General features: G+C 49.1%; 1 protein-coding gene across 2 annotated transcripts in view; it reads right to left on the reverse strand.

Moving 5' to 3' along the window:
• Nucleotides 1-19,398, reverse strand: part of Sec14l5 (SEC14-like lipid binding 5) — a 41,119-nt gene that overhangs the window by 19,960 nt on the left and 1,761 nt on the right. For both annotated transcript variants that reach the window (XM_006245783.5, NM_001135710.2), the window contains exons 3-4: nucleotides 1,256-1,405; nucleotides 438-569 (exon numbers count right to left, since the gene is read on the reverse strand). In XM_006245783.5, coding sequence (XP_006245845.1) covers nucleotides 438-569; nucleotides 1,256-1,405 — 282 coding nt within the window. The remainder of the gene's footprint in view (nucleotides 1-437; nucleotides 570-1,255; nucleotides 1,406-19,398) is intronic.

Genomic DNA, 19,398 nt, shown 5'->3' on the forward strand with positions numbered 1-19,398 from the left:
AATATATTTATATATGTGAGCAACAAAGAGAAATCTTGGGCTACAGAGATGGCTCAGTGGTTAAGAGCACTGACTGCTCTTCCTAGAGGTCCTGAGTTCAAGTCCCAGCAACCACATTGGTGGCTCACAACCATCTGCAATGGGATCAGATGCCCTTTTCTGGTGTGTCTGAAAACAGCTGCAGCATACTCATAAAAAGAAAAGAAAAGAAATCTTAGCAGGGCATGGTGACACATACCTATAATCCCAGCACTCAGAAAGCTGAGGTAGGAGGATAGAAAGTTTTCAGGCCAACCTGGGCTACATAGTGACACTAGGTCTAAAAAAGGAGGGGGAATAAAACCCACTAGTGAGGAGTCAAGAAGACACAGGGAAAGGGGAGGGGCACACAGGCCCTGGGATAGCATCAAGACCATGAGGAGGCCCGGCAGGCTCACCGTGTAGCGGCAGTGTTCCTTCACCGTCACTCGGCTCGCAAACGTCTCATTGTGAGCATCTATAAGCAGCGTTCTCTCTCTCCAGTTCAGGACATTTCTCTGAATGAAGACCACGTGCTCCACACCAGCGATCTGCGAAGGAGGAGCCCAAGCAAGAGGAAATAGCATAAGGTCACCCAGACCCCTGGTTCCCACTCCTGTTCCCACGCAGCCTGGGTCGCCTCTTAGCTGGTACTTCGAGTTCCATCTCCTGTCACCCCTAGCTTGGCCTGTGTCATTCCCCAATTTAGAAACAGACACCTTGCTTCCTCTGCCCCTCAGCCTAACAAGAGACACTCAGCTTGAGTGGGACAACTCCCACCACCACCCATACTGGCCCAGAACCCAGATCCCTTGGGTGGACACTCAGGCTTATCCAAATAACCCACACCCTGAAGACCCTCAGTGCTTTGTACTGCCACAGTCAAGCCAAGAATGCTCCACCCACCTACCCACATACCCATAAACCCACTTGAAACCATCGAGTGTCCTTTGTCCTGCAACCAGACATTCTGCCCTGGCCCTCTTCCCAATCCCCGTGCAACACCGCCACCCAGTCATTTCCACCACCCAGCCACCTCCTCCATTCAGTCGTGGTCCAAACCCATAGACCCGTGCCCCACTCCATGTCCCCAGGTTTGCATCTAGCTTTGGTTCCCAGACCCTGAACTGAGTCCCTAGCTGCTAGCCCTACCAGATCTCAAGGTTCTGGCGTCCCCATTCCACCCCAAGTGGACCCATTCACACGGTGCACACCGGGACCCCGGCCCCGTGCGCACCTTCCGCAGCAGCCGTGGGGCATCCACTCGCAGCCTGCAGCTCCGCTCTACGGTGTGCACTGCCCCATCTGCGCTTCGACACTCGCTCAGGACTTCACTACCCAGAAAGACTGGGATAAGTGGACAGGTGGGGAAGCGCTTCTCGTAGGCCTGTGGACAAAGAGACGGTGAGGAGGGGGTTCGTTCCTGAAAGAGACTGCCCCTAGACAGAGGTACCCAGCCACGAGGACAGCACACACATCTTGGCCTCTTTTCAGAACAGTGATACAAGACCCCATCCGAGACATTTTAAATTTTTTTCATTTACTTATTTTGGTGGTATTGGGACTGAACCCAACCAGGCGAGCACTCTAATATTGAGCTACATCTTCATTCAGCCGGCTTTACTTTGTATTTCGGGACAGGGTCTCCCTAAATTGACCAACTTGTCCTTCTTGAACTCATTCTGCAGTACAAAACCACCTTGCAGCCTTCTCAGTGGCGGGGATGACGGCCTGGGCCTGAGTTAGGCCCAGTTCCTAACCTCGATATATTGTTTTTCTCAGAAAAGTACCTGAGCCCTTTTTTCCAACCTGGGTCAAACAGAACAGGTCCCACAAAGAAGGGTTTCCAGAAAAATAAGGGCTATTCCGTCACTCACAAGACCAGGAATGCACCACCAACACTGATGTAAGCATCCAGGAGGTGGCTTCGAGAAGTGTGACCTTTGGGCAGTCAGAGAAATCTGGAAATTCGCATTAAGGGCACGGGACCTCAGACGTGCACAGTAAGAAGGAATGTCCCCGGGGTTGGGGATTTAGCTCAGTGGTAGAGCGCTTGCCTAGGAAGCGCAAGGCCCTGGGTTCGGTCCCCAGCTCCGGAAAAAAAAAAAAAAAGAACCAAAAAAAAAAAAAAAAAGAACCAAAAAAAAAAAAAAAGAAGGAATGTCCCTTATTTCATGCCTATGTGTGTGTCCAGAAAATACGAGAATGAGGGTTCTCCAAACAAACTGCATGTTTCTGTTACCACGTACAAAAGCCTGCCATCAACATGAATGAGAGCTAACTTCTGAGCATCAAATGAACTCACACAACTGCCCTGAGGGTCGGAGAGAGACAGAGACACAGACAGAGACAGACAGGAAGACAGAGACCCTGATAAAATGCAACACCCCCTCCTGATTAAAGAAAGTTGCCAATAAACTGTCAGCCACCTAGGAAAAACCTGTGGGTAACCTCACACTCAGGGGTGAGAGACTGAATGTTTTGCCCCTCAAGTCAGAAACAAGACTCCAGTGTGTGAGTTCTCCTTGCTTCTATTTAAAACTACAGTTCAGGTTCAAGCTAGGCATCTAGATTGAAAGGAAGAGAAACTCTTTCTATTTATAGACTACGTGGCCTTATATAAAGAATCCCTGAAATCCCCCCACACACACACACGAATATATTGAAATCTTTTTTTAAAGAAGAAAGCATGACCAGCCATTAAAGGCACGTCCCAACAGGTTAGATGACCTGTGCATAGCACACATCACACTCCTACACACAATAAATGAGGAAAGTTTAAATCAAGAATGAAAAAAGAGAAAAAAAAAAAAAAGACGAAACACAGAACGAGCCAGGCATGGTCTCACACACACCTATAATCCCAGTGCTCAGTAGGCAGATCCAGGAGAAGAAAGCTCGAAACCTGCCTGTTCGTTTGCTTTTAGCTTGTGAGTTTATTTATTCGCCTGAGGAGAGGAGCATGCACCACAGCACGTATGTGGAAGTCAGAAGTCAACCTGCAGGGTGCCGGATCTCTCTTCCCACCATATTGGATGCTGGATCTCTCTTCCCACCATATTGGATGCTGGATCTCTCTTCCCACCATATTGGATGCTGGATCTTTCTTCCCACCATATTGGTCCCAGTGACAAACTAGATCACCAAGCTTGGCAGCGGCCCCTTCACCCGCTGAAATCATTTGCCAACCCTTTCCACTTTCTTCCCTTTTTCTTTTTCCACATAGCATTTTTATTGATTCTCTGGGGACCAATAAAATTCTCTGGGGAAATCAAAATAATTCTCTGAGAATCATACCATGCACCTCAGAGGCCTGCCTGTTTTACATTGTGAGTTCCAGGCTACAAATAACATTTTGTCTCAGAATAAAAAAGGAAAAAGAAAAACAAGGGGCTAGAGAGACGGCTCAGCGGTTAAGAGCACAGGCTGCTCTTCCAGAAGGAGTAGGTTCAATTCCCAGCACACACACATGGCAGCTCACAACTGTCTGTAACTCCAGGATATGACAACCTCACATAGACACATAGACAGGCAAAACGCAAATACCCATAAAATACATTTTAAAAAAAAGAAAAGAAAAACCTTAAGCGCACGCTCATAATTAGGAACCAGCCCTTGGAAAGGAAAGGCAGGAGGATGGCCTTCCTCGCAAGTCCAAGGCTAGCCTCAGATACATGAGACCCAGTTTCAGAAATTAATTAATTAATTGTGGACAAATATCCGATGCAAAGGGGATGTGAACACAAACATAGAAAATCAATTATAAACATTGCTAGCAAGTATTTACAGTCTGCGTAGAGGAATTGTGTGTATTTGTTATACATTTATAATTGTATAAGTGTGTGTGGAGATACATAGGATGTTCTACATACGAACATGTATGTAGTTTAAATATGGTACTCGTTTTATACATGAATATGTTTATCATAGTTCATACATATGAATGGTTTGGGGAGATGGTACTCATTGCTTCATATGTGCAAAGCAAGCTGTCAGCCTTGCTCTCAAGTCTTTCACTGGTGTTTTTGTTTGTTTGTTTTGTTTTCAGGGAGAATCTCACGTGGCCCAGACTGGCTTTGAAGTCACTGTGTACAGAGGATGACCTTAAACTTCTGATCTAGCTTCTAGGTAGGTACCACCTGGCTAGTATGGTATATTTTCAGTGTGTGTGTGTGTGTGTGTGTGTGTGTGTGTGTGTGTGTCCATCCCATGGCATGACTGTGTGAATCATGATGTGACTCCCTCTCTACCTGGGTGCCATTTCTACCATGTATGAGCTGTGTGACCAGGCAGGGCACTTAGTCTCTCTGTGCCCCCTGCTGAAGTGATGTTAGGTGCTATTGAAGAGCAGTTGGGATCCCCTCATCTTGGTTTATCAATGTTGTCAGCCGCTACAACAAGGAGCCCTCCATCAGGAGTGTCCCTGAGGCTGCTGTCCCTAAAGCTACTTCAGGTCCTGGGACTGGATGTGCTTCTTTCTGAGTACAGAGATAGCCTGAGAGGACCCCCAAGCTAAGGATCAAATGTTCAGAGATGACAACTCTGTATCCAGTCTAACTGCTCCCCACCAGAGTCGGCTCTTAGCCTGGCACAACCTGCCTGTCTCAGACAAACTCCAAAAATAGTGGCAACATCTGAGGACAGTGACGTCCTCTCTGTTCCTTCAGCTCCAGGAAGGAGACATTGCCCTGGCCCTGAAGGAGAAGGGGTCTCAGGAAGCACAGAAAGGTGCTAGAAGCTGAAGAAGCCATTCTTCCACAGGAGTGTAGAGGGCAGACATGGTCCTGCTGGACTTCAGGCAAACATGATGTCCCATAATGGGAGGACTCCTGGTTTCTGAGATTGCTGTATATATTCACCCTGGCAGGAAGGAAGACATTCTAAAGAGACGCGTGACGGGGGGAAAGGCCATGAGGCCTCAGCCCTACACAAAGAATGACCGGCAACTAAGGAACGCTAAGAGCAGGAGAAACAGTTCTCCCCAGGGATGAACACACTGATTGGTATTGACCAAGTGATCAGCCCTCAAAACATACATACAAGTAAAAGTCTACAGACTGAGCAGATGGCATTTATATGTTCAGGAATGATATGCATGTGTGTGTATGTATGTATAAACAATTAATGAAAAAAGAAGTCAGGAAGACGAAATGGAAAAAGGGAGGGTATATGAGAGGATTTGGAGGGAAGAAAGGGAAGGGGGAATATAATATATTATAATCTCAGGAACAAAAGAAACATTTTCAAAAAGAGAGATACTGGGATTGGGGATTTAGCTCAGTGGTAGAGCGCTTGCCTAGCAAGTGCAAGGCCCTGGGTTCAGTCCCCAGCTCCGAAAAAAAGAAAAAAAAGAGAGAGAGAGATATTTGTACCTCTCTCTGGCTATTTCAACGATGGTCCTCAAAAAATTAGAATTTTCCCAGAAGCCTCATGCTAGGAGAAGTGAAAGGCTGAAGCCTGGTGCCAGCCAAAGGGGCAGCTTGTCTCCAAGGAAGAGATGTCACACAGCTCTAACAAGCTGTTAGAACACTTTGTAGAAGAGACTGGAGCCCAGACAGGGATGGGTCAGTGATGTGTGGGGCCACACCTTGGTCGGGAGTGCTTGACTACCCAGACCTCTTACCTTCTATTTAAATCCAAACTTCATCTCAAGACACAGACAGACGTGAGGGGGCGGGGACAGCACTCACTGGGCCACTTTAATTGTTCTTCCAGGAGGAGCCACAGTGACTAAATCTCTTTTCTCCGCTTTTCACTACTACATTTCTCTCTACTCACTCATTGAGGATGAATGGCTGAACCTAGTCTGTTAGAGCCACTGAATCCCAGGCTCGGACTCTAACAGCCCCAAGTGACCAGAAGGGTTGCTGAGGGAGACCCCTGAGAACTCTTGTCTGTCATCCCACCCCAAGGACAGACCTTTCCCCTTCTAAGCAGTGTGGCAGAGCAGATGGTATAAGAGCCTGCTGGGGCCCTGGGCAGCCACCTGCTCCCAGCAGGTCCAACAAGACCCTTCCTTTCCTTTCTCTAGGCCTGAAATACCTTCATTCCTGAGTAGACTGGTGGTGTCCAGACCCCAGTGATAGCCCGGGAAGATAGGACAAGCTGGCTCCTTGTCAGGTGCCAAATGTAGGAGGGAGGGTGGAACTGGCCTAGAGGCCACTTCCCCTCTGGGTAGCTGCTGTAGGGCACCATCCCCTGAACAAAGCAAACACCATCTTCATCCACTCAGCTGAGCCTGCTAGCAAGAACCGCCATCAGGCTAATAAGCTCCTGACACTCCCCATGGAGCATGGTGGGGAGAATCACTGGATTCTTACCTGAGAATTCAGTCCCTCCTCTGCCACTTGCATGCAACTCTGTCCTAAGCACATGTGGCCTTGATGGTCTCCGGTGGTGCTAGAACACGGTGTGCATAGCTTAACTGAAAGAATTGCTCCATCTATGCCGCTACAGGGAAGCCTTCATCCTCGCTGCAGAACCACCTTCCGGTGCAGGGTCTTTGGGTCACGCACACCCCTAGAAGCGATCCGTCACCCGTGCTCTGTAAGCAAACCCTATGAACTCATCGGTTCCCGACGTGGAAATTTGGTGGAATGGTACTTTGGTGGTAGATTTTATTTCTACCACCCCAGGGAAGGAACTCTCTCGACAGTAACAGATGTAGCACTTGGGAAGTGGGCAGAGAGTAGCTGGTGCGCGATCTGGTCAGGCAGACCCGGTTTCTGCTGCTTCCTAACTAGGGGGCTTTGGAGAAGCCTTCTCAGGGCCTCCGTGTGCACTCCTAGAATGCAGCAGTTACATTCCTGCATCGCCAGAGATTGTCAAGGATGTCACTGATGGAGAATCAAGCAACTTTGTCACCATGGCAAGTCTGGACTGTGCTCCTCAGCTGCAAGCTCTCGTCTTCACCACCTTGGGATGGTGCCCTCTTTTGACTAAATAGGAAGCTGGAGCTCACAGACTCCATGATTCACCCAGGTCACACAGAACGAGATGATAAATTTGGACTCGAAGCCAGTGGACCCAGCCCCAGCTCTCCTCCGGGAACCCCTTGCTCAGCATCTGTTCCTGTGGGAGGTGCAGAAACAGAGCCAGGCATTGTACCAGGGCCTTTGAAGCTCTGTCTTTCCCCTTTCTGCTCTGAGCCTCTCAATCCCTGCCAGGCCAGGGCAGCACCACCCTCTCCCTCGGACTACCGTCAAGTCCCCGCCCACGCTAGTGAAATAAGTAGACAAAGGGGCAAGCCCTGAGCTGGGTGCCTCCCGGTGAGTAAAGCACTCATCTTAGAAGCACAAGGATTGACTTTAGTTCCTAAGACCCACGAACAAGAAGCCGGGCAAGATGGCGCATGCTCGTCAGCCGCGCAAGGTTTGGAGACAGGTGGGTCCCTGGAGCTTAGTGGCCAGTCAGCCTGGTACGTTCCAGGCCAGTGAGAGACCCTGCCTCAGAAAGGAAGTAAACATCACCTGTGGAAAAAGGCCTGAGGTTGACCTCTACATATGTAACTGCACACATGCAAAGACAGACTCTGTGTGTCTGTCTATTTGTATCTCTCTGTGACTTTCATTCATACGCACGCGCACACACACACGCACACACACGCACACACACACACACACACACACACACACACACTATCCAACCTCACACTCCTTACTTTGGCCTCCAACTCCTTTGGCCACCGACCCACCTCCCACACCGGCCCCCCATCCTGTTCCAGCCGCACTAGCCTTGCTAGTTCTGGAACGCATCCGGCTTGTCCTGCCACCGGCCCTTGCACCTGCTATTCCATGCTTGAAAAGCTTATCTATTCAAAGACGGAGAAGAGCCAGAGGTATGAGTCACTGGGAATTTCTGGAAGGAGCTACCCTTCTTCCAGGGATTCATGCAGGGCACATGCTGCCCCCTCTCCATTTGGTCCATTCATTTCCTTGACAGCTCTAATCAACATCCCCAATGACAGACATGGGGGGGTGGGTCTTATCATGGCCTGCTTCCCCCACAAGTCCTCAGCTCCTTCCCCAGCCCCACCTTTGGTGAAGAAATGACAATTTGCAGTCAGGGGACCCATATCATCATGCCGTGGTCCCACCTGAATGGCACCCAGGAAGAGAAGATAGGTCACAAGCTTAGCACCACAGCCAATGGACAGCCTGCTTCCCACTGGGAGAGTTCCATCCGAGGACCCCAGATAACAAGCTTGGGGGATGCTGGCTGGAAGCAGATGGCTTTCTACAACTGTAAAAGACAGGGCTTCATCTTTACCCAGAGGCCTCAGAGAGATGACCCAAAGATACTTACAGGGTAGAAGACAGTGGCCACCAAGTAGCCCTGGGCACTGCTGAGACTAGCCACAAGGGATCATGGTATGGGGGCTAGGTGTTCCCATCACATCTTCCTGGTGTTCCCCCTTTACAGATGTGCTAGTGGGGGCCAGGCGAGGCAGACAAAGGCAGGGGGCTGGCCTAGTGGAGAGGACTCCACATCTGAGCCACTCTCCTGCCTCTCATATTTCATATTCTAGTCCTGAAGCCAGGAAAACAGGCTGCCTACTCCCACTGCAGAAAGATGAGCTGTTCCTTCCCACACCAGAACAAGAACCAAGAGGGCCCTTGGCTTCTAACAGGAGAATGTTCTAGAATGTGGTCTAGAACATTTCCCAGGAAAGCGTGACTGAGCTCCCAGTGGTGAGGCCCAAGTCAGCCTTCCTGTCACCATCTCAACAAGAACAGTGAGCACTAAGGGTCAGTCAGAGGGTCAGCATGGAACATTCCCGGCATTTCACACAGCCCCTTCCAACAATTCAACAAAGTAGGAAGTCGGTATGTGACTGTGGAGAAATCAAAGTTCTGAGAGGCCGAGCCACTTGCCCACAATCACATGGCTTTTGAGGAGAAAAGCGGGCATCTGACCCCCCAGCAGCCAGAGAATGGGTCCTTGGTTCTTGTATCACGTTACCCCTCAAGCCAAATGGTCACACACACAGGTCTTCCCAAGGACCTGGAGCCTACAACATACCCCGTGTGCCCGTGTTATACACACTACCACGGTTGTACATAGGCAATCCCACCCCCCCAAGGTAAACTCTTGTCACGTGTCCAGGTGGCAGTGCTGAGGACAGCCTGAAGGAGGTGGCATTTGTTGACACCTTTCAAAGGTGACACCTTTTTATGTTTTGTTCTTTGTTGTTGCTGCTGCTTCTCTTTCTCCCCACCCCCACCCGCTTTGGACACATTCTGTATCTTTTGATTGTTTTAAGACAAGGCCTGGTGCTGCCCAGGCTGGGCTCAAACTCTGTCTGTAGCCAAGGACGACCCCTTGAACTTCTGATCTCCCGGTCTCCACTTCCCAGATCCTGGGATCACAGGTGTGCATCATCAATTCTGATCTAACAGTGCTGGGGACTGAACCCAGGACCCTGTGTGTGTGAGGTGGCCACTCCATCAATGGAGCCACTCCCCAGGCACACGTTCATTTTTTCTTAAACTGTGGCTTTGTTTTGCGTTGGAGAATCGTTCTGTTGGTCATCTTCCCCTTCTAGGCAAGACTGAGCCTTGAAAAGCTTTCAGGCACTGCTGCCCTGCCCTGGGAGAGACACCAGTCTAGATTCTGAGGCTGAAGGGCCCTTCCCTTAACAGGATGTCCTAGCAAGCAGTGGCTCACAGGACCTGCCTATGCCACAAATCTGCTCACACAGCCTCTGTCCCTGCCAAGGGGCCTCAACTACCAGCTCATGTCCCCATCCTTGGCCAGGCCACCCACTAAGAAAGCCTGAGTCTGTCCAAACCAAATAGGTATGTGGGGTATTCTGGGGTCACGGGGCCACAGAAGAATCCAGTTACAGTCCCTTTGCCAGGTAGCAGGGGGTAGGGTGGGTAGGGTGGGGGTGGACAACCAGGCTTGCCTTCTCAGAAAGAGAGCAGCTCCAAGGGCCGGAACCTGTCACAGAAGCCACATCTTATGGGTCCCCCAGAGCCTGTCCCTGCAAGGCCACATCTTATGGGGTACCCCATCTTGCAGAAGGAGATTGACACCCTCAGCAGGCAGAGAAGGAAGCCTGGAGCTTGGCAACCTGGCATTCTCGGCTGTTCTTGCCTGCCTCCAGGCAGCAGAGTTCAGATACAACGACGTCCCCCTAACTGTGGTCTGACTGTAATACCCTCCTCTTCCACAGAGGACACGTGTTGAATGAGTTCTACTTGGTCTCCAGTGACGGCCTACTGAGAGGCCGGAGAGTTATGAATGTGTTGTCTGAGCTGCAAAGACAGCCTCCTGATGCTCTTCCAGGGAACTTAAGTCTGCTTCACAACATTCAGGTTGGCTAGCTCACACCTGCCTGCAACTCCAGTTCTGAGGGATCCAATGCTTCTGGCCCCATGGGCACCCACAGTTATGTGTGTACACACACACACACACACACACACACACACACACACACACACAGGGCAGCCTGTGGGGCCTGTGGACTATGGGTGTTGACTAGGTAGAGGGCTTGCTTAGCATGCACAGATCGCTGGTTCCATCCTGAGCATTGTATAAAAACACACACAGTGGTACACACCAGTAATTACAGCCCCAAGAAAGCAGAGGCAGGAGGACCAGTAGCTCAAGGTCACTCTCAGCTACATAGTAAATTCAAGAACAGAGAGAGAGCCTGGGCTACAAGAAACCCAATCCCAATATGACAAAAGGTGTGTGTGTGTGTGTGTGTGTGTGTGTGTGTGTGTGTGTGTAAGTGGGGAGGTGTGAGTGTGTGGTTGTGCATGACTTTATGACTTTGATCCCAGCACTAGGGAAGAAGAGCCAAGCAGATCTCTGTGAGTTCAAGGCCAGTCTAGTTTATATAGCAATTTCCAGGACAGCCAGGCTACACAGAGAGAGCCTGTCTTTAAAAAGTGAATATTCCCGCAGTGCCACAGGGATTTGATAAGTGTTTGCACTTGGGTGTTCAGAGCGGAAACATTGCCAGTTACCAAAAGATAGACAAATCTGTTAATAGTGTGGTTCCTCCAGATAATGGACTACCACTTAGTCATTTAAAAGAGAAAAAAAAATAGGGCTGGAGAGATGGCTCAGTGGTTAAGAGCACCGACTGCTCTTCCAGAGGTCCTGAGTTCAAATCCCAGCAACCACATGGTGGCTCACAACCATCTGTAATGAGATCTGATGCCCTCTTCTGGTGTGTCTGAACAGCTACAGTGTACTTATATATAAAAAAAAAAATAGAGTGCAGGTTCAGTGAGAAGAGTTCACTCAAAAGTTGTCTTCTCATACCTACACCATAGCATGAGGGCTACACACACACACACACACAGACACACACACACACACACACACACAAACCTAAACAAAATACAAACACACACCATACAACTTGGATGGTGCTGAATGAAACAGACCAAACACGAAAGGGAAAACATAGTCTGATTTCTTCCCTCCGATACTTAGGATGTCTCTGTAGGCAAAGCAACCAGGAGGGTCCCCAGCGGTGGAGCAAGAGGTGTTTTGCAGGTAGTCTCAGTTGGGCCATGAGAGGCCTCTGGGGGTGCCAGTTGCCCAGCAATGTATCTGTCCCTAATGTCACCAACAGGAGACTTAAAATAGTTGCCAGGGTGGGGCTTTGTTTGGGCTTTGTGTCGCTGTTGTTTGTTTAATGGAGCTGAAGTTGGAGCCTGGAGCCTGGAGCCTCCTGTGTGCTCCGTCAAGTGCCCTGCCAAGGAGCTGCAGCCCAGCCTGAGGCAGTGAACTCTGAGTCCTGTGTGCCCCTGCACCAGGAACAGCTACTTGGATGTATTTGTTTTGGTTTCTGCACCAAGGTCTCTATGTCTGTTTTGGTCACCACAACAACTACCCAAGCTGGCTGGTGGCACACAGATACCGTCCCAGCACTTAGGAGGCGGGTCAGGAATTCAAGGCCAGTCTTAGCCACAGCCTTTGAGCCTTGGCTGCATGAGGCCCTGCTGGTGGGGAAGAGGGACACCAAAATACTTCAAATGTGTCGGATAGGGAGCTGGAAAGATGGTTCTGCTGATGGGCATTTACTGCTCTTCCGGAGAATCAAGGTTCGGCTCCCAGCTCCCGCATGGTGGCTCACAATCATCCAGTTACAGGAGATCGAACACCCTCTTCTGACCTCTGCGGGCACCACGCATGCATGTGGTGCACGTACATGTATGCAGTTAGAACACTCATACACATAAAATAGATTTTTTAATAAAAAATTTTTTTCTAACATAGTACCACATAGCTGTGATCTCATCGATCAGTAAACAGGCAGTAGGACAGACACAAGTTCAAGGCCATCCTGCTATCACGGTATTCATAGGGGGTTCCAGGCCGGACAAGAGCACCAGAGCAAGCCCCAGTCTTAAAATAAATGAACGGGGTGTGGTGTGCACACGTTTAGTCCCAGCACTCAGGAGTCAGAGGCAGGCTGATCTCCCTGGGTGTGATGCCAGCCAGGCTGGGCCCCATAGAGAGTTCCAGGCCCGCTAGGATGACACAGAGAAACCCTGTCTGAAACAAACAAACGGGAAAGAGAGATAAACAGGGACGGCATGAAAGCTCAGTGGGTGAGAATGCATCAGCATGAGAGTCTGAGCCGTAATCCCCAACACACAGCACTGCTGCTGAGAGATTCGCTGGGAGAGACCCCGTCTCAAGGAAGTAAGGCAGAGAGTACCAGACACTCGTGCACTGACACCACATCCACACAGGCACACGCACGCACGCGCGCACGCGCGCGCAAAGAAGAAAAAAAGAACCGGATGGTTGGATAGACATAGCGCCAGCTTCCAGAACCTTCCTTAATGAAAAAGACCCTTAAAAAATGAATCAAGCAGTCACCAGAAAAATGACACACTCCAGAGCTAGTACTCGCTGACAGGAATGGTGGCTGAGGACCCGCTCCACTCCCCTCCACTACAAGGCCTATGGCACGGGGAGACTGTTCTCTAGGCAGTGCACTGGGATACCCCAAATCAGAGCTCGTCGCCAAGGCAGAACTGCTTCCCTTCATCAGTTAGCAACCAGATCAAATGATACCCCAGGGAACTCATTTAATCTCACTTAAATAAGGCCCCAGCTGCTTTATTCAAAGGATGTCCAAGGCAACCATTCTGCTGGAACTGCTTTTGGCCCGGGCTGCAAGAGTATCCGGCCCCTTATTAACAATCCGATTGCTCAATTACACGCTGTGTATCAATACAGCATGGCCAAGGCTTTAAATATTTTAACACTGAATTGCAAGAGGACGGAAGCATGTCTCTACAACCGGTGGAAAGCCTACTACTTAAAAATATTCCGCTTCAGGCCCTCGTTCCTCTTTACATGGGTGGGATCCAAGGAGATTTGGAGCCCCAGACACCCCGGGACAGTAGTCACACAAGAAAGGATTGAGGGCATTTCTGAAGCCTCACCACCAAGATTTGGGCCCCGGGGGTTTTACCAAGGGCCACGATGTAAACTCACTATACAGAGTAGGAGTTTCTAAATTCCAGTCTAAGTTCTGCTGTGTGCTGGGCGTTACTGACACTCAGTGAGATGGCAGCAAAAGTTAAAGAAACATAGTGTTAGGTTTGTGTGGGGGGCGGGGGAGGGGAGCTCAGAAGGATTCTTGAAGAATAAGGAATTTACTAGAAGAAATACTAACTCCAGGCCAGAGCAGCCACAATATGGGGGAGGTTCTATAGAGAGGTCAGGCACCAGCTCCAGAGGCAGGAAGCATGGTGGGGACTCTGAAGAGCACTGGAGGTCAACAGGGCACAGGAGGGAAACTTCCTGTACCTTTCGAGGGTGGGGCCGTTCACGGCAAGCCTGTGGTCTGATTCCCTGCAGGGGCAGGGAAGGGAGTGGGGAACAGGCTGTGTGCCTCTATTGGAGATGTACTTCCCAAGAGAGATTATAGACGTGTCCCTGGAGGGTCCCTGGGGTGACAGGCTTGTTCCCTGGGGTCCGGGTCCCAAAACTTCAGTGTAGCTGATAAGGCCAAAATCCCAATCAGAGAGAGTTTTGTCTTGCTAAAGATATTTCGAATGAGAATGTTAAAAGCAGCAGACTGTGGCTAGGGATACGGCTCGGTTATGGCGTGAGTACCTAGCACAAGGCCTCAGGTTTCATCCCCAGCTCCACATTTTAATGCAGCGAGCTTCAGTTTCAGTGAGAGACTATCGCCAATAAAGGACGGTGTCTTGTTCTATCCCTCTCAGCCTACTCGCTTGAAACGGGAGCTAGGGTGCCTCAAAATTCCTCCCTTTTTCATCAGGGCTGTTAAGAGCTGGGGAGATGGCTCAGTGGTTAGAAGCACTGGCTGCTCTTCCAGAGGACCTGGGTTCAATTCCCAGCACCCACATGGCGGTTCACAACTGTCCATAACTCCAGCTCCAGGGGGTCCTTGGCACCAGGCATCCGTGTGGAGCACATATCTGTGCATGCAGGCAAAATACTCATACACATAGAACTACTATCAGATCATTCTATTATATCATTGTTCATTGTATAAATTGCATTGCTATTTATAGAATACATGTGGTTTAAAACCTGTAAGGGTTAGAGAGATAGCTCAGTGGTTAAAGGCATGTACTGCATTTCTGGAAGACCCCAGTTCTGTTCCCAGCACCCACGTTAGGAGTTAGAACCACCTGTACCTCCTGATCCAGGGAGGTTGTGTCTCTGAACTCCACAGAATTGTGCTGTTAGGCAGAGGCAGGCAGTTCTCTGTGAGTCTAAGGTTAGGCTGGCTTACATGGCAAGTTCTGGGCCAAGCCAAGTCTACATAGTAAGACTTTGTCCCCAACCCCCACAATGAAAGTATCAGAAGGGTTTTTAATGAAATAAAGGTAGAGAATGAGGAAACATGACACCTGACATCAACCTCTGACTTCATACACATGAGCATGTGTGTGTGTGTGTGTGTGTATCCATCCTGTGTGTGCATATACCACACACATACAAACACAAACACACACCAACCCCCTCCTTCTTTTTCCTTTCCAGGACACTATGTAGCCAGGGCTGTGCTTGAATTTGTAATCTTCCTGATTCAGACTGCCAAGTACATGAGCCACCATGCCCAGTTTAAAAAATTTAACCTCAAGGGGTTGGGGATTTAGCTCAGCGGTAGAGCACTTGCCTAGTGAGCGCAAGGCCCTGGGTTCGGTCCCCAGCTCCAAAAAAAAAAAAAGAAAAGAAAAGAAAAAAAAGAAAAAAATTTAACCTCGGGGCTGGAGAGATGGCTCAGCGACTAAGAGCACCGACTGCTCTTCCAGAGGTCCTGAGTTCAATTCCCAGCAACCACATGGTGGCTCACAACCATCTGTAATGAGATCCGATCCCTCTTCTGGTGTGTCTGAAGACAGCTACAGTGTACTTATGTATAATAAATAAATAAATATTTTTTAAAAAAAAACTAAACTCAGCCAGGCAGTGGTGGTTCACGCCTTTAATCCCAGCACTCAGGAGGTAAAGGCAGGTGGATCTCTGAGTTCTAGGCTAGCCTGGTCTACAGACGAAGTTCTCTCTTCCCTCCCCACTCCTCTCTCTCACTGTGTGTGTGTGCGTGCGTGCGTGCGTGCGTGCGTGCATGTGTGTGTGCGCGTGTGTGTGTGTGTAGGTAATGCTCCGAAATGTTCAAGTGTGGACATCAGAAGCTGATACCATGCCTCCTTCCCTCTCTCTATCTTATTTTTTTGTTCTTTTTTTTTTTCCGGAGCTGGGGACCGAACGCAGGGCCTTGCGCTTCCTAGGTAAGCGCTCTACCACTGAGCTAAATCCCCAGCCCTCTCTATCTTATTTTTGAGGTACAGTTGTTCACTAATCCTGCAGCTCAGCACATCTCTACTAGGCTGACCGACCAGTGAGTCCTGAAGCTCTGTCCTTCTCTGTACCCCGATCCTGAGCCTTAGAGATGCACACGATTGCACCCAGCTTGTTTAAGTGTGCTGGGGAGCCCCACTCCCCGCCTCGTGAACACACAGCAAGCTGAGCCATTTCCTTGGCTCAAATCTTTAAAATAGTTTTCACAGTTAGGAGGCTAACAAGGAAGATTGTTGTGCGTTCCAAGCCAGTCTGAGCTAAGGAGTGAAATCCCGTCTCAAAATAAACACCAATCAGTTGGGCCAGTGAGGTGGCTCAGTGGATGAAGGTGTTTGTGGTAAGACTGAAGACCTGAGTTCAGTTCCCAGAACTCACATGGTAAAAGAAAACTGAGTCCAGACAGTTATCCTCTGACTGGAGATGTCTGTCTGTCATCTATCTATCTATCTATCTATCTATCTATCTATCTATCCATCCATCCATCCATCCATCCATCTATCTATCTATCTATCTATCTATCTATCTATCTGTATCTTATTATCTCTTTCACTCTCTGAAATAGTGTAATAAAAATTTTAGAAGGGGCTGGGGATTTAGCTCAGTGGTAGAGCGCTTACCTAGGAAGCGCAAGGCCCTGGGTTCGGTCCCCAGCTCCGAAAAAAAGAACCAAAAAAAAAAAAAATTTTAGAAATCTTGCTGGAGAGATGGCTGAGGCTAAAGGCACTTACTGCTCTTCCAGAGAGGACCAGGGTTTGGTTCCCAGAACACACATCAGATGGCTCAGAACCAACCACTTGTGACTTCAGTTCCCATATGATCTGGCCTTGGTGGCTGTCTACATGCACATAAACTCATGAAGGCATACCTACATACACATAACTAAAGGGAAAAAAAAGGAACCTTTAAAAAGTTTCAGAAGTCAATCGGTAAATCTGAGAAGCCTTTCAGTTTCTGCTGGTGGGCTTTTGAAGCATGATGGTTGATCCAATTCTCCAGACACTTCTGTCAAACACAAACCAAAAGGCCAGCAGCTCATCCCCAGTGGTCCAGCCTGGAGCCCACGCTGAGGGCAAGCATCAGCTGAGGAACAAAGAAGGGCATTAAGGGCAGAAAAACCCCTTTGTGCCTCCAAAGCCACAAATTCTGTGTAGTTATGTGGCTATTTGAGGGACAATAGTGTTTTGTCAACAGTCAGCAAAGAGTCTTTGTCTGTGGTGAAGCTACAGGATCTGGACACAGACAAGAACGGGACGGAAGAGAGGAGGAGGCTGTGACCCGCCCTCTAGAGAACACTTTGAAGATAACTCAATGCAATGCAATTTACTATTTAATTTGTTTGCTTGTTTGTTTGGTTGGTTGGTTTGGTTTGGTTTGGTTTTTGAGACAGGGTCTTTTTTGTGGAGACCAGGATGCCCTCCAACTCAGAGATAAACCTCTCCTCCTCCTCCTCCTCCTCCTCCTCCTCCTCCTCCTCCTCCTCCTCTTCCTCCTCCTCCTCTTTCTCTTCCTCCTCCTTTCTTTTTCTCCTCCTCCTCCTCCTCCTCTTCCTCCTCCTCCTCTTCTTCTTCCTCTTCCTCTTCCTCCTCCTTTCTTTTTCTCCTCCTCCTCCTCCTCTTCCTCCTCCTCTTCTTCTTCCTCTTTCTCTTCCTCCTCCTTTCTTTTTCTCCTCCTTCTCCTCCCCCGCCCCTCCCCTTCTCCTTCCCCTCCTCTTCCTCCTCCTTCCTCTTCTTTTTCAATTAGGGCTGGAGGATGAAGGCTTAAGACAGCCTCATAGCTTACGATGACTTTGATTTCCCAGTCCTCTTCCCTCTGCCGTCTTCCCACCTACTGCTAAGGTTCTAGGCATGTGCCACCACACCCAACTGTGAATATTTTTTATAACCTATACATGGTAAATTAAGTTTACATTTTTTGTTTGTTTCTTGAGACAGGGTTTCTCTGTGTAGCCATCCTGGAACTCACTCTGTAGACCAGGCTGGCCTCAAACTCAGAGATCCACCTGCCTCTGCTTTCTGAGTGCAGGGATTAAAGGATGTGCCACTGCTCGGCTGAACTAACATTTATTAAGCCCACACGGTAAGTCACTTTCCACCCTACCGACCTGTGTCTTGGCTTCATGGCTGAAAGGGTTTTGAAACAATCCTAGGAGAGGACAAACTCTCTCTTCTACTCAATGAATGAATGGGCTCAGAAGCTGAGGAAATGTGAGTAGCCAGGACCACTAGTTACTTAGTTACCTAACCATTTCCCCTCCCCTTCCTAAGATTTTTCTAAGTGTTTAAACTACCGTTATTTATTTGTTTGTTTGTTTGTTTATCTGGGAGGCAGTGCATGTGGAGGTCAGGGGACAATTTGTGGAAATCTATTCTCTCCCATCACTTGGGTGCCAGGAATGGAACTCGGGTGATCAGGCTCGAAGACCTTTACCCAGTGAACCATCTCATGAGCCTTTCTCTTTTATACAGGGTCTCAAGTAGCTCAGGCTAGCCTTGAAATCATGACAAACTGAGGGTAAGCAGCCTCCTACCTCTAAACCTCTGGCCTGGGATTATGGTGGCGCATCACCGTATGAAACGACGAGGTGCAGAGGACCGAACCCAGGGCTTTGTTCACGCTGAGAGAACACTCCGCAGACTGAGGCACACCCTCTGGTATTCCTCATCTGCTTGGTATGAAGTAAGCTGTGTACTGAGACCAACGCGCATGCACACACACACACACACACACACACACATACATACACACACATACACACAGGCATACATTCACACACATGCATAGACACATACATACATATACACATGCACACACATACACACACATACGTTCATACACATACATTCATACACACATACATGCACACACATATATACATACATACACACGTACATACACAAACATACCTACACACACATACACACACACATATATATACACATATACATACACACACAACTACACACACATATATACACACATACACACACATACACGCACACACACACTGTTAATCACCATGACAACCTTATTCTAGAGTGAGGCAAAAAGTAGCCTGTGCTTCTGACCAAAGTGGCCAATTTCAGCCTCCCCCTCTGGAGTCACAGCCCCACGGCAAAGAAAGGGAACCCACAGTCTGCCTGCACGAGAGCCGTGGTGAGAGCCAGAGTTCACGGCTCATTTCCTCTCCATCAGAGCCCGCTGTAGGAGCTGCAGATACCAGTTCAAACAGCCCATCACCATGATCGGGAAAGCAGGGATCCCAGTTTTAAAGATAGGCAGCAGAAGATGAGGAGTGGGGTCACCTGCTCCCAGGCTCCCCGGCTTGTCAGCATCACTGTCCTGGGAACTAGCCATGTGCAACGATGCCTTCTGTAGGCCTTTACCTTCCACTGCTAGAAAAACACAAGTGTGTGGCCTCCTAGAGTTGGATCAGACAGGACACATGTGCAGATGCCCTAGCTGAGACGGGATCTTGAAAAGAAAGCTGGGGTTGGCGGTGGGGTGCAGCAAAGTGGGGAGACGTTGGTGTTTTAAACACTAGCGGGGTGTCTAACTTTTTGACAC

Source organism: Rattus norvegicus, chromosome 10, assembly GCF_036323735.1.
Source record: "Rattus norvegicus strain BN/NHsdMcwi chromosome 10, GRCr8, whole genome shotgun sequence".
Classification (NCBI taxonomy): Eukaryota; Metazoa; Chordata; class Mammalia; order Rodentia; family Muridae; genus Rattus; species Rattus norvegicus.